The following is a 23,993-nucleotide window of genomic DNA, read 5'->3' on the forward strand; positions in this document are numbered from 1 at the left end:
GTAATTTATGAAGCAGCAACGATTAACTTCATTTAAGTTGCTAATTAGGGGGTGGTCTTCCCGATTTTTTTTTTGCAAAAACAAAAGGGACCAACTTTATTTTGAGCGTAACTTGCTTAAATTTAATGCTAGGAACTTTTCGTAAAAACAGAAATAAAGCTTTTTTTTAAACACTAACACTTTAAAAAAGTTAATATGGGTTTTCCCCAAAAAGTGCTTAATTTTTTGGATATTTCACGTCGAAATATTCTATTTGAAATTTGGTGAATATGAATCTATATTTCATTGGCTATAACTCTGGTTCTACGAGATCCAGAGACCTAACGCGTACACCATTTTTTTTTACTTTTTTATAGGCTATATTTTTGATAAGAACGGTTTTTTCGACAAAATACTTACTTTTTGAGTTATTTGCGAAAACCCGTCTAAAAATGTGGTTATTTTGTTGAAAAATGAACATATTCACTCGCAAATAACTCGAAAAGTGTTGACTTGGCGAAAAAGCTCTATAGAACAAAAGTTACTTAAAATTAGTAAGTTTACCCATTTCCGGAGTTGTTTTGGACATATATTTTTTCAACCCAAGAGGGGGTGAAAGTCACCCCCAGGGCAAAAGCACACGTCGGCACAATATCACTTTTTTTCTTTGACATGTAAGCTATGTGTATGCCAAATTTCATGTCAATCCAAGCGGTTCTTTAAAATTTAGAGGAAAAACCGTGAAAGAATGGACTATAGAATTATCAGTAGTAATTGCACAAGAGCTCTAAAATTATCGAATTTTTCCCGAGTGACACTTTGACAGTTTTAATTTCACGACCCGAAGGGGAGTGGAATTATGTCAAAGTGTCACGAGGGCAAAAATTCGATAATTAATTTAGAGATCTAGTGCAATTTGCTGCGATTATTTCATGAATAAAACTGTTCAAAACCAAAATTTTATCGTAATTTATTTATGTAAGTACAAATTAGCATAATTAAATACACAGTTGTTATAAATATTTGACGGTTGGAAGTCATCACTTTTATAATTTTTAAAACATTAATTGTCATTAATGTCACTGAATGTATTTTTTCGTAGCAACGAAGGGCATCTGACGTAATATACTTGACGACGGGATATTATCAAAAATTATCACTTTAATTTTTATTTCTGCGGCTTTCTATTGGTCAGAATCTCCTATGAATGAAATAATCGCGCTAATTTCATTAAAACATGAACACAATAAGATAAATTTGAAATAAATTAGTAAATAATATCTAAATATTAGTTTATTGCATGTATTATAATATATTATAGTGCCATATTACAAGGTATTTTACTTTCCCGCACGCCATGTGAGAAAATTTATTTTCACGCACGCCGTGCGGGAAAGTCTAACTTTCGGAAACGAAATGCGTGCGGGAAAGTGGCTCTTTTAGCACGGCTGTAGAAAATATGTATTTTTCTTTATATTTCACATATTTCACATTCTTTTCCGTGCTTAGATAACCGATTCGGTTATCATTTAGTAAACGAGTAATCGATCGCGGGGCCCTGGGCACGTGTCCAATGTGCCCAGTGGAGAAGAAGGGCTTGTTCGTTCTTACTCACGAATTGAGTACTAGGAATCAAAATTCGTTTGACGTTTTCCTAGATAAATTGACGTGTTGTGGAATGCATATCGTAGATTCCCCATGTCTATTCATTTGTCGCCCGTTTTCGTTGTAAATTGTAGAAGGATCGCGTACAGGTAAAAATCAGAATTTGTTTCCGTCTTAAGAAATCTTTTAGCTTTCTAATAATAGTGGGTTTATCAAAATATAGTATAACTGTTTCCTTACTATTCTACCTTATTGTCCATCTTGTCCATCTAGGACAAGTTTTCATGCAAATAGACGTTTTTGCGACAACAAGGTAGATAGAACAGAGTAGAAGATAGACAAGGTTATTGATAGAATTAGATGAGATTCTCATCCATTTCTTTTTCTCAGTCTGATCTTTTCTGTCTAGAATAAAACAAATAATATTTTAATTACTAATAAAGTATACATGTAAGTTTAATATCACACAATATGTCCATCAATGTCTTCATTTAAAATATCTCTAGATAACCAATTGAAATGTAGGTTAACTAATTATAAATATATAAAACATTATTACCTCTGACTATAAAAAGAGCCGGATTGTATTATTTGCAGTCAGTTAGTGAGAATATATTGAATTGGAGTTTAATGTAAGTGTTTTATCCATTTTTGAAATGTATTATTGTACCAAAACTGTAGTGTTATTCAAATAAAATAGGTTTTTTTTGTGTTTAAACAAACTTTTAAGTATTTTGCTGGTCTATCAAAGTCTTTAAAAAATTGTTGGTTTACCAATAATACATAGTATGGGTTGAAGAATAATAAATATCTTCTTCGCCTTTTTATGAATCTTTCCCTATTCATCATCATCATCATCATCATCATCACCATCATCATCATCACAGCCGTTCAATCCTAGTGGATTATGGCAATGCCGAGGCATATAGTATTCCTTTTTCCAGGTAGATTCCTCCGTTCAATTTCATGTAATTGGTTTTGGTTTCATTAATTACTATTCCCACTTTTTTTGGCCAGCTTGTTTATGGCTTAATTAGGTCTTCTCTTTTCTCTGCTACAACTGTTAAGTATTATATTCTTTCCGTTAATTTTGCTTCTTTCAGAACTAGGTTAAAAAGGGTGGGAGAGATTGGGTCTCCTTGCTTCACACCACTAATGATATTAACTTCATCTGATATTGTTCCATGAAATTTGATTTGTGCTTTGGAGTTTTGCATGCACGTCTGCTGTAGTTTTATAATTTTGTTTGGGATTCCTATCTTCTTTAAGGGCCTTCTTATTTTGGTTCTATTTGTGCAGTCAAAGGCACTTCTGAAGTCAATAAAAGTTATATTATTATGTAGGTTCTTATTATATTCCTTATATTTCTAAACTATTTGTTCTACTGTGTGTATTGCGTTTATGGTTGATCTTCCTGGACGTAAACCGTTGTGATAATCTCCTTCTCCTATTATATTATCTGCCTGTGCTTTTAGTTGATGGTTTACTAGATTGGCTACGATCTTGTAGGCTGTATTAAGGAGTGTAATAGCCCTATAATTAGAACATTTCTCTTTGTCCCTTTTTTGTGTATTGGCATGATTATCCCTGTCGTACATTCTCCCGGAATCTCTTCCTTGTCCCATATTTGTTTCAATAGTTGCTGTAATTGTTCATATATCTTCTTTACCTTTTTATGAATCTGCCCCTATAACTGCTGTTTAATAAAACGCCTTTTATGAGTAGTTTCTGTTTATTTATTTTCTATATTGCTCACTTTATCTCCTTTCTATGTTACTCTCCTATCTGAGATTGGATATAATCAAAGATACTATAATCATGTTTACGATGGTTCTACTAAGTTCGTTTGTTATGCAACCTCCATTCGTTTCTCATTCAGGACATTTTGTGCTATCCAGACGCGTCCAGACTCCTGATGTCTATGAGAAGTCTTTCGTTAACTCATGGAGGGAGATTTTACGATTACATATTAATAAATTTCTTCATTTTTGTGAAAATATACCCGAATCATTCTTCGGTTTTCAATATACAGGGTGATTGATTAGTAGGGTAAAGCTCAATAGCTCCGCTATAGTAATAGATACCAATAAAAGTTGATAACAAAAATTTTAGCCACCTTTGAGCTTCACATTACAAAATTAGTTAGAATGTTACAGGGTGTTCGATAACACTGTGGCAGACCTAACTTATGTTTTTTTAAATGGAACACCCTATATTTTATTTTATATTCGAAATCCTGTTAACTTCTCCATCACAAAAATATAAAGGTTTGTAATGTTATACAGGGTATTTACAAAGTTATAACCAATTTTGTATGAAAATCGTAACAAGTTCAACTCTCTGTATAAATAAAAATAAGCTCAACAGCAAGGTTTATTAATGCCATATTTTTTTATTTATTGTCAAAATTTTTAAGAATTATTGATATTGCTAATTTTCTTTAAATCAAATACAGGATAAGTCAAAACGCAAGTACATTATTTTCTCAGTAATGTTAAATAGAACACCCTGTATTTTATATCATTATTGAAAAGTTACATTAACGTACTTTAATTTTTATATAACATTCTCTATGCCCAAATTTATTAGTCTTCGAGATATTTTCATTTTTCAGAGCAAATTATTTTAGGTGTTTAAATTTATCTAAATTTTAAGTAAGCCATGACTAAATTGACAATTGAAGATTACCGATTATTAATCCGGTAATCAATGTAATACTGTAGCAAATAAAGAAATAAAAATAATTTATTAGTAATACATTTTACAAACAAAAACACAACCACTACATGCAACATTTTTGAAACAATTAAAAACTATCTTTTTATGTAAATGCAACAAATAAACAAAGAAAATTAGATTAGTAATAAATTTTATAAAAAAAAACACACAAACACAAAATACAATATTTTGTGAAGACAATTAAACACTACTTTTGTATGTAAATGTAACAATGTAACAAATAAAGAACGAAACATAATTTATCAGTAATACATTTTGCAAAAAAAAACATGTTTGAAAAAATTAGAAGCTACTTTTAATAAAATATTTTTAATATTTAATTACATAAGGTGTTCAAAATTATCTCCTAACACATTTATGTACGCCTAAAAACGATCGTTGAATGAGCTACTTACTCTACGGAGCATTTGTAAATTAACACATCGAAATACACTTTGTATTCTATTTTTCAACGCATCCCTTGTTGTTGGAGGTATTTTATAAACTTCATTATTAACGTAACCCCAAAAAAATCAGTCCAGTTTATTAAATTCTGGTGATTTGGGTGGCCACGCTACTGGTCCATTGAAAAATGAAAATATCTTCAAAACTAATAAATTTAGATATAGGGAATGTTATCTAAAAATTAAAGTACGGTAATGGTACTTTTCAATAGTGATATAAAATACAGGGTGTTACTGAGAAAATAATGTACTTGCGTTTTGACTCACCCTGTATTTGATATAAAGAAAATTAGCAATGTCGACCATTCTTGAAAATTTTGACAATACGTTAAAATATATGGCATTAATAAACCATTGTTGTTTTGCTTATTTTTATTTATACAGGGAGTTGAACTTGCTACGATTTTCATATAAAATTGGTTATAACTTTGTAAATACCCTGTATAACATAACAAACCTTTATATTTTTGTGATGAAGAAGTTAACAGGATTTCGAATTTTAAATAAAATATAGGGTGTTCCATTTAAAAAAAAACCTAAGTTTGGTCTGCCACTGTGTTATTGAACACCCTGTAACATTTTAACTAATTTTGTAATGTGAAGCTTAAAGGTGGCTAAAATTTTTGTTATTAGCTTTTATTGCTATATATTACTATAGTGGAGCTATTGAGCTTTACCCTACTAATTAATCACCCTGTATAGGTACTCAGCAGTAGTATCTACAGTACTCAATCTACGGCCTACGGTACTATCTATTTACGGTACTATCTACAGTACTCAATTATTTGTATTTATTTGTATCTATAGATCATATAAAACCATTGGTACAGCTTGCTGATGATTATTTTAATTTTTTTTTGTTTTCAGATAAAACCCCATAATGAAGTTTGTAGTATCAATAATATGTTTGGGTTACTTCATTGTAATGGTAAACTGTAAATTGGATAGAAAAGTGAGTAAATCGTATAAATCAACTAAATGTAAACCAATAAAACACTTGAAGGTTGTAGAAGTAATTTGATATTTGGACAAAGACTACAATTATCTTAACAAAATCTTCTTCTTAACGTACTAAAAGCAATTTTTCCTCTTTACATATACAGTCGAATCCGCTTATTACAATACCTGTTAAAGGAATATCCCGGTTTAAGGAATAGAAATTTGAGGTCCCAAAACGTTTCTACTAGCAACCAATGACCTGTTATTAGAATAACCCCCTTATACGAATACTTTTGCTTGGCACCAAGGCTATTCCAATAAGCGGGTTCGACTGTAGTTCTAGTCTAGATATATTATTTTTATGTTTTATAAGGTCTACAAACAATAAAAAACAAATCTTCTTCTTCTTTAGGTGACGTGTCTGTATTCAGACGTTGGCCGTCATCATGTTTACAATTTGCTGAAAACTTTCTCTATTGGCTGCTGCGCGAAATAATTCTTCTACTGTGGAGCCACACCATTGTCTAATATTACGTAGCCATAAAAGTTTCTTTCGACCAATTCATCTCTTTCCCTCCACTTTCCTTGTATTATAAGGCAAAGCAGATGGTATTTAGGTCCTCGAATTATATGGCCGAAGTATTATGTTTTTTCCTCTTTATGATGCTTATGAGCAGACGTTCTGAATTCATCATTTGAAGAACATCTTCATTGGAAGTGTGCGAAACCCACGGTAGGATAGTCCACACATAACATTTCAGGACCTTCTTGCGAATATTCATCGACAGGTTTCTGATATATAAAACTGGTTTCCAGGTCATAAAAGCCTTACGTGATATTTCGATCTGGTTATTATCTCTTCATTAGAGTCGCAATTTACATTTAACCAGCTGCCAAAGTATTCAAAACGATTTACCCGTTCTATCTCCTCTCCATTAAGAGAAAGCAAACCTTCATCTATAATCTATATTAATCTTTCTAACTGCCATCCACTTTGTCTTTGAAATGTTGATTTTAAGGCCTCTCCGATAACTTGCTTCACTATTTAGATTTAGTAGTATCTGAGGATCTTGTAAATTTTCTGCAAGAATGGCTGTATCGTCAGCGTACCTAATATTGTTAATTACTTCTCCACCTAGTCTTACTCCCTCTTGTCTGTCATCCAAAGCCTCCCTAAATATTTCTTCAGAGTACAGATTAAAAATGGTGGGTGATAAAACATAACCCTCTCGTACCCCACGTTTTATGGGTAGTTTTTCAGTACGACTGTCTCCAATTTGGATAGAGGCTTTTTGATTGCAATATAAGTATTAAAAGTATTAATTAAGAACAAATATATTATAAGTATAGGTATAGACCCATGGTGTGGAATTTTTCCTGTTTTCCTTCATTTTCCTCTGTCCATGGCCACAGTACTCCAAAAATCAAATAAAAAGGTTTTTGTTCTAAATGTCGTTCATTGCTCACTACTAACACTACATAAATCATCAGCATCTTTTAAGTATCAGGGAATGGTACTTTACATTTTTTTTGTTGTTTTATCCAACATTTAAAAGAATAATTGGGGGTAAGTATAGAGCCTTACTGCAATCCTACTTTCCCACGAAAATTATTAGTTTTTCGCTCATCGGTTGTTATACTCATCGGTTGTCAACACTAGTTGTTACTCACTGATACAGGTTCGTTACAAACTTCATATACTCGGCTGAAACTTATTTCTTATTAAGCACCCATCATGGAACTTGTATCGGAACTCTATCATATACTTTCTCAACATCAACGTTTAAGTTTACCGATTAACATATATAGTAGGTTGGGCCGAAAAAACTAAAATTATTTTTTCAAGTCGTAATACCGCAAAAAAGTTGCGAATGTATGAGACTAAAAAGGGGTAAGAATTTAAAAAATATCGGTTTATATCTTCCGTTCGCGCATGAGCCATAAAGTTTGCCGAAATTGCTAAAAAACTGATTTTTTGCGATAATTTTTAACAGATTAAATTTAGCGTGGATACGTTTGTAATATAGTCTGTTCGCTAAACTCAGACGCAACTTTCTAGATATTTTAGTCGGTAATTTTGCCAGTTTTAGCAAAATTGGCAAAAAATAATTTTTAAATAGTTAATAATCACTAAATATTTAGTAATTTTGCCAATTTTTGCAAAATTGGCAAAAAACAAAAAAATTATCGACTAAAATATCTAGCCAGTTGCGTCTGAGTTTAGCGAACCGACTATAGCTCATTTTCTCATTATTAATAACCATACTAACTAAATTTAACCGTGTTATTAAAATCTCTTAACATTTTCCGTTCGCGCATAAGGCATCAAAATAGCCAAAATGTGACAAAATTGCATATTTCATACACGTTTAATTTTTTGTAATTAAGAGTTTAGTTGAATGAAAATAATACTCACATATACATTTTGTTGAACTTCTGTTGAGAACACTTAAAATAAACATACTTTAAACACATCATTTTCAGAACTTTAGTAGACTATTATTTAAAAATGTTGTTTGTGAATATAGGAAAAACCAAATTTTTTTACGAGATGTAAGTTTTCAATTCGAGAATATGGTCCAATGTCCACCAGTCCATCTTGTATTATTTTAACACCTTTTTGCTATTACATAGTAGAAGGCCCTTTGAACTGTGATTTCTGTGTAAAGCCCGGCATTGCAGACCTTGATAACAATGTTGTTCTTATGAAGCAGTCGCGATTCTCAGCTCCACAAACTTTTCCAGCGGCTTCTGTTACAAGTTTTACACATCGTTCTACTGCCTGTGTATGAACAGGAAATGACTTTAATATTACATCCCAGTTAGGGGCTGAATCACTCTGAATAATTAATGTTATTTCGGGTTGTTGTTAATGTTATTTCGTCAACAGGGTTGTTGACCCTGTTATTGAGCGCAATGCTTTTTTCGCCCATCCAGAACATTTGATGTTGGCCATGACACAAGATAACAGAAAACATATAAGAGAGTTTGGACTTCGCAAAATTCTGAAAGCTAGACAGCTAGATAAAACAAGATCTAACATTAGAATATTCAAACTGCCAAAACTAAATTTTGAATGTCGAGACTATTCAGAAATAATTCATTGGTTAGACTGTGAGTTATCTTCTCCTCCATTATTAAAAGATATAAATGATGATGAAATAACATTAATTATTCAGAGTGATTCAGCCCCTAACTGGGATTTAATATTAAAGTCATTTCCTGTTCACACACAGGCAGTAGAACGATGTGTAAAACTTGTAACGGAAGCCGCTGGAAAAGTTTGTGGAGCTGAGAATCGCGACTGTTTCATAAGAACATTGTTATCAAGGTCTGCAATGCCGGACTTTACACAGAAATCACAGTTCAAAGTGCCTTCTACTATGTAATAGCAAAAGGGTGTTAAAATTATACAAGATGGACTGGACGGACAATGGACTGGTGGACATTGGACCATATTGTCGAATTGAAAACTTGCATCTCGTAAAAAGATTTGGTTTTTTCTATATTCACAAACAATATTTTTAAATAATAGCCTACTAATGTTCCGAAAATGATGTGTTTTAAGTTTATTTATTTTAACTGTTCTCAATATAAGTTCAACAAAATGTAAATGTGAGTATTATATTCATTCATAGAGTTGCATAAGTTTGGCTTGAATGTTTGAAATTGACTTGAGTTTGACTTAATTTCAAGTCAAACTCAAGTCAATCCTTCTAACAAATAGTTCAAGTCAAGTCAAACTGGTCAATGGTTACAGGTTTGAAAATTCAAACTGTTTGTCAAACTAGTTTGAAAGAGTTTGAAATAGCTATTTGTATAACAAGGGAGAAAAGTGCTACTTTTCCTCCCGAGAATGAAGTTTACTGCCCGACGCATAGCGGAGGGCAGTAATCATTCAAGGGAGGAAAAGGCACTTTACTCCCATGTTATACATATGGTTTTTCCACCTTCCTCAAGTTAATAACAAGTCATTTTTAATTTTTACTTAATTTATTTATGTAACTAACCAACAAAATTTATTAAAACTAAAACTAACAAGTAGGTACCATATAACTGTCAACTGTCAAATATAAGTCAAATTATTAATGTAAACATTGTTAAATCAAAATAACAATTTACTGTTTTTTACCATTCTGCAAAATACTGGGTGTTTTATAAATAAACGTTAAAATATGTATAGATACTTACGTAATAGAAAATAGATATTGTACAGGGCGTCAGTAAGTTATATTTCATGAATGACGTCACTTTTACTTTTCCTCCCTAGGGAGGAAAAATATTTTCCTCCCTAGGGAGGAAAAGTACAACTTTGCTCCCTACAATCAGGTCCGGAAAAGTATACTTTCGGTAGAGGTAGGTGGAAAAATAATTTATTTAGTAGATATGTTACAGTTCGAGTTGATTCTCAGTTTAGTTGACTATGCCTAGTCCGAGTCAACTCCAACTAAAACGAGCAGTAAGAGTTGATTTGAAAAATCCAATTCAACTTTTACTAGTTGAGTCGAGTTGATTATTTTACTCTTCCTAACTCTTGTTAGTAAAAGTAGATCGCGGCAAACATACAATCAACTCTTACTAGTTTGAGTTGACTATTCCTGGATCGAGTCAGTAAATTTAGATTATACGAGTATAATCTCACGTGCTTTTTTGATGAGTGTACGTCTCTTTGTTTTGACCGTTTTAACTACTTATCACGATGTGAACATATCCAGTAACATTAATTCTAGAATCGGTTGTTTTTTGTGAATCAACTCATACTAAATGGCATTGGGAAGAGTATATTTTTCTAGTTGGAGTCTACTTTTACTAGTAAATGTTGAATAACAATCTTCATTTTATATTTATAATCAACTTTTACTAAAACCAGTCATTTGAGTTGACTCGAACTAGGAATAGTGAACTCCAACTGGATAATCAACTTGAACTGTAAAGATATAGGTCTGGATCCCGCGTATGAAAAAAAAGTTGATTAATAGCAAGCTGAAAATTTGTTAATAGCTTAAGGGTGTCTAGTCGGACAAACTTTGATATATTGGAACACTGTAACAGGGGAAGTTTTAATTGCGGAACAGGTTAAAAATTTGGAACGGTCAGACCACGAAAACGGCACATGTATTTTGTCCAACAGAACGGACTTAAACTCTCCGAACAGAGATTAAACTCTTATGCAAAAATCAGACTGCTATTTATCATCAAATGGGCATTTTAATGAGTGGAACATGTAGAATATGTCAAATGACAGGAATTATGACAGGTGATAAGTAGCAGTCTGATTTTTGCATGAGAGTTTAATCTCTGTTCGGAGAGTTTAAGTCTATTCTGTCGGACAAAATAAATGTGCCGTTTTCGTGGTCTGACCGTTCCAAATTTTTAACCTGTTCCACAATTAAAAGTGCCCCTGTTCCAGTGTTCCCATATATCAAAGTTTATCCGACTAGACACCCTTAAGCTATTAACCAATTTTCAGCTTGCTATTAATCAACTTATTTTTCATACGCGGGATCCAGACCTAATATACTTTTTGTCAAGATAGAAATGTTAGTTGCCAATTAAGATAATAAAATTAAAAAACCAATTGGTCCCATATAAAAATAACTTGATAGGGAAAGCTATTCAAATTAAAACAGAGTCTACATTCAAGAAAATGATTCATTTACGCGTAAAATTGCTTGCTGGCAAGTTTCGTTTTATCGTTAATCGGTGGTAATTTTGTGCATTCTATTCACTTTTTTATATTTTTATTTGAGTGTTACTAGATTACAACAAAATAAAATCCTTGGATGGTTTTTTATTATACCAAGTGTAATTTAATTTACTTCAACAAAAATTTATGAAGGAACAACAAAATATAAATACATTTTTGTTTTTTGACAGAGTAGGTTCAATGCATTTTTTGTGACTTTGCATCAGATGTCGTTTTAAAGAACTAGTTTCACTATTTGTCATTTTTTAACGCTGGTCTTTATTTGTATATAATATGCACTTTGCAATTTTCATTATTCTGCAATCGCCTGCCGCAACATCAAATAAATCAGTATATTTCTTTATCCTAATTAATTCTGTTTCATCTACAGATTTTTTTCTCTTAATTTTTGCAGTGGGAACACCTTCAAAATCAGGTTCAATTTGTTCTGGTACGTATTCTGGACCGAAAAAGGTTCAGGTTCAGACATTATCGCACAAAGCACACACTTCAAAACGAACGTAACAAACAAGCCATGTGTATACTTCTAAAAATATGAACTATAACTAATTTGCGGAGTAGCAGAGTAGAGGTTCAGAGGTTTCCAAATAAGAAAAACAAAATAATCTCAATTAGAATTGGAAATCAATACGTTGCGCAATATGATATTCAAACTTCAAACTGTTTGAAGAAGTTTGATTTCAAGTCAAACCTAAAGATATCGAAATCAAGTCAAGTCAAACTTTTTTACAAAAAAAGTTTGGTTTTCAAGTCAAGTCAAGTTTGTTGAGTAAAATCAAACTAGTTTGACTTGATGCATCTCTATTCATTCAACTAAACTCTTAATTACGAAAAATTAAACGTGTATGAAATATGCAATTTTGTCACATTTTGGCTATTTTTATGCCTTATGCGCGAACGGAAAATGTTAAGAGATTTTAATAACACGGTTAAATTTAGTTAGTATGATTATTAAGAATGAGAAAATGAGCTATTACAAACGTATCCACGCTAAATTTAATCTGTTAAAAATTATCGCAAAAAATCAGTTTTTTACCAATTTCGGCAAACTTTATGGCTCATGCGCGAACGGAAAATATAAACCGATATTTTTTAAATTCTTACCCCTTTTTAGTCTCATACATTCGCAACTTTTCCGCAGTATTACGACTTAAAAAAAATAATTTTAGTTTTTTCGGCCCACCCTAATAGATAGCCTTTTGATTGTTTATTTATGTATTTTTCTATTGGCTGCCCTATAATTAAAATTACAGTTATTGCTATAACTGTTCTTCTCGTTCTCATATGTTCATGGTGTGATTAGGTAGTCTTATGGCTCTGTAGTTGGTGCATTGTTGTAAATTTCTTTTTCTTTGAAAGTAGGTACCAACATTGTGTTAAACTGTTAAACTAATGGTATCACAATAATAACTGAATTGCAACTTACACAAACAAAGGGATCGGCTCCAAGTATTGCAGGGGCGGCAAGGCACAAACGGACGAACAGGTTTTCCGAATTTATGACAAAAAGTTTTTGTTCAAAATCGATTTTCATATTGAAATTTCAAAGGGCTGTAACTTTTTTTATGTTCACATTTTTAATAAGGTAAGGTAGGAACAATCCAACTATTTTTGGTCCCAGAATATGTGATTTAATTTATGACGTACCTTTTTGTTACACCCTGTATAATGGTGTCACTTATATTAAAGATATGTATAAGAGAAAAGTATTAATAACTTTGTTTTAAGGACTTTGGACCACATCTGCATGAAGTGATAGATGAATCTCATAACAGGTGTCAAAGAATGACTGGTGCTAGTGAGGCTCTTATCGAGGAAATGAAAAATGGCCGCTTTCCTGAAGATATGACTATCAAGGTTGGTGTATTTAATAAATTGTAAGAAAATCTAAAATATCTTTAAACAATCTTACAAAATAAAATTTCATATTAAGTATTGTACTTTACTAACAAACAAGGGTTGAGAAATATGCGAAAACGGTATGATATTTCAAATGGAATGCATGTTTTTTAACAAAAAAGATTTTACAATCCAAAATATTGCATCTTCAGGTTCAGGGCCTTCAAATGTTTCTCTCAAGCCTTGTTTTGAAAAAAAATCTGCTTGTTCATTCCCATGCACCTCTTCATCACCCGGCACCCATTTAAAGACATTTTATTGTCTATTGCCAGGTTGTTGATAAGATCTTTGCAGTTCCTCACCAGTTTTAATTTTGTAAGTAGGCTTTTTACTGCCAGAATATCCTCTTGGCTATTTGTGTAAATGTTGATTCTTTAGGATCTCTACCTATAATTTTATCAAGGCATGCCACCAAAGGAAAAACTTCAGCCACATTTGTATGATTCGGTCTCTCAGGGAGAAGGAAGACACCCAACATCTGGCGCTCCATAACCATCTGAGTTATGCGACTCTTGTTCACTACCTTTTTTTGTAAGTGTTAATGTTTTCGCTCCATACACGAGAAGTAGTAACACACGCTGGTCAAATATTTTCCTTTTGAGGCATGTAAGTCCGATTTAAATACATATTCTGATTCACCCATATTAAGTCCCCGTTAATATTTGGGACTTTTTGTTCTCTATCTTCTTCTTCACGTGCCATATCAGAATTATCCGACGTTGGCGATCACCATTGCGAAGGCTTCTCGATCTTCTGTAATATGGAATAATTGTCCTGCATTTGATATCTGAGTCCATTCACGAATGTTTTTTAACCAAGAAACTTGTTTTCTTCCTACACATCTACGGCCCTCTATTTTGTCTTTAAGGATCAGTTGTAATATTTCATATCGACTTCCCCTCACTATATGTCCCAGATAAGACATTTTTCGATGTTTAACAGTCTTTAGCAGTTCTCTATCTTTGTTGACCTTCCTTAGTATTTCTTCATTAGTTTTTCTAGCTGTCGAGGGTATCTTCAGCATCCGTCTATGAATCCACATTTCCAATGCTTCAATTCTGTTCATGATCGATACTTTTATTGTCCACACTTCTGCACTATACAAAAGTATGGACCAAACAAAGCACTTGACCATTCTTTGTCTTAGCTCTAAACTGAGATGATTATTGCAAAGAAATGACTTCATTTTCATAAAAGTAGTTTTGTTCTCTATAGATGGTATAATTGTGTTTATCTCTAGGCTATTGATTATATTCAAAATAAGATAGCTAAAAGGAACTACAACGTTAACAGGGTTTTATTATTTCATATGGTCAATGGACATCTATATATGAAAAAACCTCGGAGTGCTACCATTTAAAGGGGTGCGTTTTTGAGAAATGGGTGAATTAGTCCCTGGGCATAGGTAACATTAGGTTGAGTTCTAAGCACTTTTGGTACAAACATATCTACATAAAAATTGTTCCTCGTTAAATTTCCTATTTAAATATCACTTTTTAAAGTCAATGACACTATTTTTTACAAAAATATATTCAAAAGAAGAAGCACAAAGAAACCCAAAAGAAAGAAATTTTGTTTTTTGTCCCATAACGTTTGTCCACGAGGATATAGGTATAGACATTGCTTTACAGAAAAAAAAACAACATATTTGTTCTTTGAAATATTGTTTAGTAGAGGTAATTAGGATTTATAGTTTTCGAATTATGATTTTTCAAAGTTCGCCACTTACAGCAATTTTGGGTAATTTTCCTTGTTATTTCGCAAATATTGTTTTGTAACTTTTTTCTTCGTAACTTTGGATATATGCAATGGTACAAGTAATAGGAATAGAAATTAATTACCTTTAAAATGGTCTACTGTATATCGTTGTACGACTCTTTTAATATAATATAAAAATAAAATAATATTATTATATAATATATTATATATTATATAATATTATATTATATATTATATAATACCTGATATAAAAAAATATTATTTTTTACATTTTTTACGATTATTTTTGAAATTTCTCATTATAACTTTTTTTTTTCTTGTACATGAATATACTATATATTGCTCAATAAATAGGGCTTACTTTCTGTTCTTTAAAATGGTGTATCATCTATATTTAAATATGTAATGTAAACCGAGTGATTCTTAGATATTTTTTTACCTGTATTATTTAAAATATTTTTTTTACAAAAATTACATAAACATTAGTCTTAGAAAACATCACTTTAGTTAAAATTATTTAAACGTTTTGACATTTAAAAAATTTTCAAAATCAAAGTCCATCTCTTCGTTAGCATTAGCTTCAATATCTTCCTCTGACACCTCAGTTATCTTAGAGTTCCCACAGCACAATTAGTACCCATGCACATGCACCCTTTGCAGAATGAACAACTAATTCCTATCTTCCTACAACCGCAGTTTTTTGTACATCCTTTGGTACATTTACATGCTATTTTTTCTAGCAAAGCTTGTGGTGCAGGAGCTTTGACAGTAAATATTGGAATTAATCCATATTTTGAAGTTTGCCCGGCCGAGTCAAGTGGATCAAAAGTATTACCTATAAAATATAAGATTCAATCATAACACATAATCACATAAAAAGTTATAATGACGAATTTAAAAAATAATCCTAAAATCAAAAATCGTTGCAAGTACTTATTACATTTTGAAAAAGCATATCTTATTCAAAAATAATCCTAGAATTTTTTATAATACACGATTTTAAAGTAAACAGAATAAGCTTTCTTTTTTATTATATAATATACCTAAATGTAGAAAAAATAGTTATAATGGGAAATTTAAAAAATAATCGTAAAAAATATAAAAACTCGTTAAAAGTATAAAGTCTTGAAAAAAATAACCTCTTTAAAAGAAGTCGTACAACATTACACAGTAGAACATTTTAAAGGTAATTGATTTCTGTTCCTCTTACATGTACCATTGCATATGCCTAAGAATACGTAAAAAAAAGTTACAGAACAATATTTGCGAAATAACAAGGAAAATTGCCCAAAATTGCTGTGAGTGGCGAAGTTTGAAAAATCATATTTCGAAAATTGTAAATCCTAATGACCTCTACCAAACATAATTTTAAAGAGAAAATATGTAGGTTTTTTTTCTGTGAAGCAATGTCTATACCTATATCCCCGTGGACAAAAGTTATGGGACAAAAAACAAAATTTCTTTCTTTTGGGTTTCTTTGTGCTTTTTCTTTTGAATATATTTTTGCAAAAAAAAGTATCTTTGACTTTAAAAAGTTATATTTAGATAGAAAATTTAAACAGGAACAATTTTTATGTGGACGTGTTTGTACCAAAAGTGCTTAGAACTCACCCTAATGTAACCTGTGCCCAGGGACTTATTTCTCAAAAACGCACCCCTTTAAATGGTAGCACTCCGCGGTTTTTTCATATATAGAGATTCATTGAGCATACGAAATAATAAAACTCCGTTAACGATGTAGTTCCTTTCTATAGTATATAATCAATAGCCTACTCCTTATCTCAGTGAAGGTTAGTTATGATGTCATCATATCTGAGTTCATCATACGGATAGATTTCTCAAGTATATTTCCAGTAGCAGTGTCTATACGGCTATTCAAAACAAAATTCGGCCTCCAAGTATTCTTTGTTTTGAGTCACAGGATGGTCATAAAGGCTACCGCCGAAATATGTAATTCTAGCGGAGGGAGACCTGAGACAGCTTCTAATGAAGCGTTACCTGTACTATTCACGGCTTCTGTTTACGCTATTATATTTAGAAACGATGGCCTTTGTCGAGTGGCGAGAGAGGTTACACAATATTGTAATTTCTCTTGTAATTGATATAAAATTTGGTTTTTCTCCACCAAAGTAATAAAAAGTAACTGTCGGTAGTATCACTGATGTGTATAACCAACAGATTATCTTTGATGTCAATCCTCAGGTTTTACCAACAACTCGTCTGTAGTTCCAGAAGAGTCGCTTAGCCCTATTGGTTATAGTGGTAATATGAGTATTCCAATTGAGTTTCGAATTCAGGGTTAGCCCCAGATACTTAACTTCATTGGTTCATTCCAGTACCTCTCCAAATAATTTCAGCTCACTCAATCCAGTAACCTTCCTCTTATTTGTAAAGGCTACCAGTTTAGTTTTAAAAGGGTTCACGGAGAGGTTCTCTTTCAGACACCAGTTATCTATGTAATGAAGGGCATATCGCATCTGATCCGCAGCAGTACTGGGAAATTTTCCCGTAGTTACTATTACAATATCATCTGCGAAACCCTGGACCCAGCTTCCTTGGGCACTTAGACCATGAATCATGAATCGTTTAGTCCTAGTAATTATATTGTTAATTATATGAGTGGTCCAATCGACTTTGGAATCCAGGATTAGCCCTAGATTGGTTCTTTCCAGCACCTCTCAAATAATTTCAGCTTACTCAGTTCAGTAAGCTTCCTCGTATTTGTAAAGGCTACAAATTTAGTTCTGGAAGAGTTCAAGGAGAGTGCTGGGAAATTTTCTTCTAGTCACTATTACAATGTCGTCTGCGAAACTCTGGCCCATATTCCTTGGGCGCCTAGCCCATGAATCAGATCATCGACAACTATGTTCCATAAGGACGGTGACAATAGACCCCCTTGAGGGCACCCGTTAGTTGCCCTCACATTTACGTCACCTTCATACGTATCTTTTTCTTCCTCTTTATAAGAAATTCTGCTTGTACATTAGTGTGTTGATACCTCTATGGAAGGTTGTCACTCCATCTTTTACGCGCTCGGCCAATATTTCTTCTACAGATTGGTGATTTATTTCTTGCTATTTTGACCTCACGTGTCTCCCCCATCCTGATTATGTGGTTATTCCATTCTTTTTTCTCTTTAATGTCCATTCAGTTATACGGTTATACACTGTACGTTACATTTTCTTCTAAGGTCTTCAATCTTCTTTCGATCTCTCAGCGTATTTCCTGTATTTATGCTCAGTACTCTCATCACTGCCGTTTCCAGTAGTCTTTGCGTTGTGGCTATATCGGGTCTTGTTTATGATGCATTAAGTCACTATTAGTCTTACACTGTCTTTATAAATTCTTTTCTCAGTTCTCTCTACGATTCCTATTTAAGTACCAATTACATTTATTTAGTTATATTACTTTTAAATCAGTATAAATATATACTTATTTGTGTTTCAGAGATACACTTACTGCCTCTGGATGATTGTTATGGGAGTAAGTATAATTTATTATTTGTATTATATTTTTTTAATTTTACAGACAAACTGCAAGTAATTCTTGTTTCAGTTACGTGAAGATCTTGTTTTGGATTCAAGAAAAATGTATTATTACATACCTGATATGCACAAGGAAGATGCAGTTCACTATATGAAATGTAATGAAGAGGCAAGAAAATTACGTAAGTTTAGTTTTTAGAATACATATCGCACCTCCGCTCAAACAGTGCCATAAGCCAAAAAAGCAAAGTATCGAGAAAACGACGTTTAAAATTTGTGTTAAAACTTTTCCGGGTTTAATTCAAAAACTGTTAAAATAAAATTATTATAATAACTAAGTATTTTAGTCAATTATAAAGTTAATTTATAATTGATTAATTCTGCTAAAATATTAAAAAAATATATAAAAATATTTTTTTTGAGTTGTGACACTATACAGATAAAATAACGAAAAATTTACTAAATATTATTTACCAAAAGTCGCTCTTAGACAAGGCAAAAACGGCGGGTTCTTTGGAGAAAATGTTCCCATGAGATTTTTTTGCATAATCACATTCGTGAGACATTCCAGAATAAAATTCAAGAAGTCGCCCACGCGAAAAGTGGTCCAAATTTTTTTTAACAATTTTTTTTTAATTAAATTGCAGAAATCAATATTTTCGGCCCGACAAACTTTTTTTTAGGTTTTTTGGACCATTCTGGATAAAAAAAGGTCTCTTATAATTTTTCTCTAAAATTGATTCTTTTTGAGAAAAGCATTTTAAAATTAAAAAAAAAACGAAAAATGGCGATGTTCAAGGCTTAATAACTCGGTTAAAAGTTACTACTATGAGAGTCAGAATGCGGCTAAATCAAAGTTTAAATCCCCCCCTACAAGGTCCTGAAGAAAGTTTTGTCATTATTTGATTACTAAGTTGTTATCTTTTGAGTTATAATAATGAGCGCAATGCACGTATTAGGTGGCCGTCCATGATGAGTGCGAAAGAGAGATGTCATTCAGGCAGTCCAATGGCGAATCTCACTCGCACTCCCATTGACAGCCGCGTCAATACGATCTTATCGCTCATTATAAATAATTAAAAATAACAGCTTAGTAATAAATTAATGACACAAATTTCTTCAGGATCATGTACGGGGGGCTTTAAATTTGATTTAGTCACTTTCTGACTTTCGAAATAATAATTTTTAACCGAGTTATTAAGTCTTAAAAATGGCTAGTTTCGCGTTTTCCAAATTTTAAAATGCTTATAACTCAAACACGATTAAGTTTAGAGAAAAATTGTAAAAGAACTTTTTTGTCCCTAATGGTCCGAAAAATCTAAAAAAAAATTAGGCCGGGCGGAAAATATTAATTTTTGCAATTTGATTAAAAAAATTTTTAAAAAAAATTTGGACCACTTTTCGCGTGGGCGACTTCTTGAACATTATTCTGCGGTGTCCCACGAATGTGATTATGCAAAAAATCTCATGGGAATATTTTTTCCAACGAACACGCCGTTTTCGCCTTGTCTATCTTTCAGCATAGAATATAATATCATTATTATTATCTGGTTAACAGACTTAAACCTTTTATTGATGTAACTTTAAATACAAATACAACACTAAAAAAATACTGCAAAATGAAAGATAAATAAGTGATAAATGCGTCACTTTTCTTGAGCATACGCAGATTGTTTTGAATAAAGTAATTACATATCTGTCTTAACTCGACAAACGACATAAATTAAAGGTAAAATTTAATTTAGTTAGTCTTATATTAAAAGATCGTTTCAACAGCTTTGCAGAAAAAAATTGCAAAAACCTTAATAAAAACATGTATTACCGCAGCAGTTTAAATTTTGTGCGAAAATTACCCATTTTTAATTATTTAAACAATGATCCCTCATATGAATCGTAATATGATAATATATTATACTTTCTTGAATATATTATTTGTTAAAAAATTTATTCCAACCTGTACGGAATTACATTTTGATTTTATTTTATTTTATTTTATCGGGCTATACTATGAACTATAAAATAGTTGATTATAATGACGAATGGAGGGAGCATGTAGAATAGAAAATTTACAGCTACTAAAGAATGGTTTAATTATAATTCAAAAAGTTAAAGAAGTATAGAAAATCCCTGAAAACGATGTAAACCATATACGTAATATACTGATAAATTCTAATATCAGTTCGGATAGCTTGACAAATCTGAATGAAAAAGGGAATAATATTGTTAGAGCCACACTCTTTAGGGCTTGTTTATATGCAGGCGGTTTGCCAACGTCGACTGCGCGGTTTACCTGTTTTACTTGATCTCACCCTAATGCCGCCTTTGAAGTTTCACCCTAATACCAAGTAAAACAGGGGGAAAACAGGTAAACCGCGACGTCGACGTTGGCAAACCGCCTGCATATAATCAAGCCCTTAGAGCGAAATATTTTTCTTTGCTTTACTATGCACCAAATGTGTACTTTCTACAACTGTTTGTTATAGGGCTTTTCATCGATTGTCATTTGTTTCGAGCTTCTGTCATGTGTCGTCTAATATTAATATAGCTACGTCATACGTTATTGGTATATACCAATGATACTAACCAAAGACGTATGACGTAGATATCTTAATATTAGACGACACATGACACAAGCTGGAAACAAATGACTGTGAATGAAATGCCCTATTTAACTGCAATTAATTTAATATAGATAGCGCTATTTAAAAAATATATATTAAGAATAAAATTATTATTTCAATTTCAGCCGGTGATGACCTTGTTGAGAAAATTTGGAATATGCAAAAATGCGTCCAAAAAACTATTGACGAAAAAGTGAGTATAAAAGTTCTAGCATTAACTTGTTTAATATAGTCGATTCGCTAAACTCAGACACAACTGACTAGTGATCTTAGTAGGTGTTTTCTTTTTTGTTTTTTTTTTGCCAATTTTGCCAAAATTGGCAAAATTACTTACTAAAATCACAAGCCAGTTGTGTCTGAGTTTAGCGAACCGACTATACCTATTTTGAATACTTTGAATGTTTTATGTTATTTATTAAATATTTTAATTACTATACCTTCTTCTTTTTCTTCTTCATGCGACTAGGATTACTTCTGTTTGTCTGTCTCTTATTCTGTTTTAGTTGTTATTGACTGTACATTGTGTACATCGTCTTTCCACCTTTTCGGCGGCCTTTTCTTGCTATACGGTTTTTTGTTTTTTCATATGTTCGCTAATCTATATGGTCCCATTCGGTTTACATGTTCGTTCCAGTTTTTTTTTGTTTTTATACACTTGTTAGTATTTTGAATTTGTCCTTATATTCCTAAAAATCATTATAACTTATGGGCATTAGATTATTTATATATTGTAAATTTATCTATAGCTTGAAAATTATTTATTAATACAAAAACTAATCTGAATGTAATCACCACAATTTTGTTTTTGCTGCTTGTCTGATTTTATATGTAGGTATGTTATTGACTTACTAATCGTGGTATTTTCTTCCTATCGATTTCCTCTTTTTTTATTAGTAACTACATCCTACTGCATTCTGCCGAGGAATTAGAGACACAATTGCTTTCACTTAACATACTGCTTCTTTTGTTTCTCTCTTCTTGCGATCTGTTTCTTTCAGGACTATACATGAATAGTTCTTTGTTTTTTCTTGTTCATTATTAGGTTTATTTTTAGATAAAACAGATTTTAATAAAATAAAATAACTCATTAGACTCAATATAATGACTATATATTGCAGATATCAGTTAAATTAAATATTAACATGTCAATAACTGGTGCAGGCATAAATATTGGGTTCAGTTTAAACAGTCAAATTTACAAAAGATTAAGCTCAGTGTGCTCTAATTTGAGTCTCGCTCCGCATATCAAATTATGGAATAAATACATAAATATTCAAAAATGAATAACCATTTTCAATTTCAAATACAAACATAATTCATTTTCAAATACATAAATATTATGCCTGACTACTTTTTATATCGGCATCATGTACAGCACGACTTAACCAAAACATCACCAATGCAATCATAATGCAATAGAGACCAGAGAATCCCTAGCATATGAAATTTAAGCCAATATATTGTTGCCCTATCCAGCCACAAGTAGGCACCTGGCACTTATACATGAAATTATAATTTGTGTAAAATAATTTGTATTAAACTACCAACAAAAGATAATACCAATATACTAATTTAATTTTTTATATCCTTTTAGCATTACGTATGGTTCTAAAATGATTCTTAAGAAAAGAGGTTAACAATTTCACAGCAACGGACAATTTAAAAGTACTAATAAAGAAATGAATAAAACTTGACTTGTTTTATTATCTAATATACATATTACTTCTTTCCCTATTCCTCTCCTTATACTCCAAGCTGTGGGTGAAAAATAGGTCGATTTCAGGATTTATTAATGAATTTTTGAAACCTATCAGGTGTTGTAAAGGACGATGCCAGGAATAACTTCAACTAAAATGTGACGAAAAATTGGTTTCATCTGATATATTTGCAAGTTTTAAAGATTTTTAATTTTACATCTTAGGATATTCATTTTAGAGAAAAACTTTTAAATAGAAAGTTGAAATAACACATTAACAAAATTAAACTTGCCATAGCTCAAATTGTAGGTGTTTTAATTTGCTACAACTTTCTATTTAAAAGTTTTTCTCTAAAATGAATATCCTAATCTGCAAAATTAAAACTCTTTAAAAATTGCAAATTTAACAAATGAAAAACGTCATAAATATAAAAGCGCACAAAATTTTTGGTAACATTTTAGTAGAAGTTATTCCTGGCATCGGCCTTTACAACACCTGATAGGTTTAAAAAATTCCTGAATTATAACACGTTTTTTCACTCACAGCCTGGGGTATTATTATATTTGTAGCATATACAACAAAGTTGCTTATATGCTAGAGTGCATACAATATACAGAAGTATTATAGAAGTATCCAGAACTACTAGACAAAATAATTGCACCATTTTTTGTTCTCATCCAATTTACATTAACCCGAATCATCAACATTTTTTTTCGAAAGTTCTGCGAACTTTCAATAGTGTGGCAACAGTGCGTCGGCAGTACGACAGTGACAGTGACACTATACTATCGAAACCGAAGGCACAATATTAATAATTATTATACTCATAGGCGCGCTAAAAGTCAGTCAAGTTCGATTTCTAGTTATAGATAATATTTCTCAAATTGGGCTCTGTATTGCCATTATGTACTATATTAAAATACCTCAACAAAATATTCAAAATTAAAGCTGCAATCTTGGAAGGCGTTTTACGCGCGCTGATGTTGCCTCTTAAAATGTGAAAACGTTTAATTGTACATGTCTGTCTGTTCGTACGTAAACACAACTCCTTAGTTCTTAGAACGGATACAATGACAAATGAGGTGTCGAATGAAAGCTTATACCCAACCATGGTATTAAAGGTGAACAATTTTACCTCAGACTTCCAGTTCCAGAGTTGT

The 23,993-nt window shown here is 31.8% G+C and overlaps 1 protein-coding gene across 2 annotated transcripts in view; it reads left to right on the plus strand.

Annotated features, from left to right (window-relative positions):
- Positions 1-22,825, plus strand: part of LOC126881299 (uncharacterized) — a 341,601-nt gene extending 318,776 nt beyond the window's left edge. Inside the window, exons 1-7 of one of the 2 annotated variants that reach the window (XM_050645498.1) lie at positions 2,161-2,216; positions 5,634-5,718; positions 13,141-13,269; positions 18,478-18,513; positions 18,586-18,697; positions 21,262-21,329; positions 22,731-22,825. In XM_050645498.1, coding sequence (XP_050501455.1) covers positions 5,647-5,718; positions 13,141-13,269; positions 18,478-18,513; positions 18,586-18,697; positions 21,262-21,329; positions 22,731-22,748 — 435 coding nt within the window. In that variant the 5' untranslated portion in view covers positions 2,161-2,216; positions 5,634-5,646 and the 3' untranslated portion in view covers positions 22,749-22,825. Of the gene's footprint in view, positions 1-2,160; positions 2,217-5,633; positions 5,719-13,140; positions 13,270-18,477; positions 18,514-18,585; positions 18,698-21,261; positions 21,330-22,730 lie in introns of those variants that run through there. The other variant, XM_050645499.1, reaches the window with a different exon arrangement.
- Positions 22,826-23,993: the final 1,168 nt, after the last annotated feature.

The sequence above is a fragment of the Diabrotica virgifera genome, chromosome 3 (assembly GCF_917563875.1).
Source record: "Diabrotica virgifera virgifera chromosome 3, PGI_DIABVI_V3a".
Classification (NCBI taxonomy): domain Eukaryota; kingdom Metazoa; phylum Arthropoda; class Insecta; order Coleoptera; family Chrysomelidae; genus Diabrotica; species Diabrotica virgifera.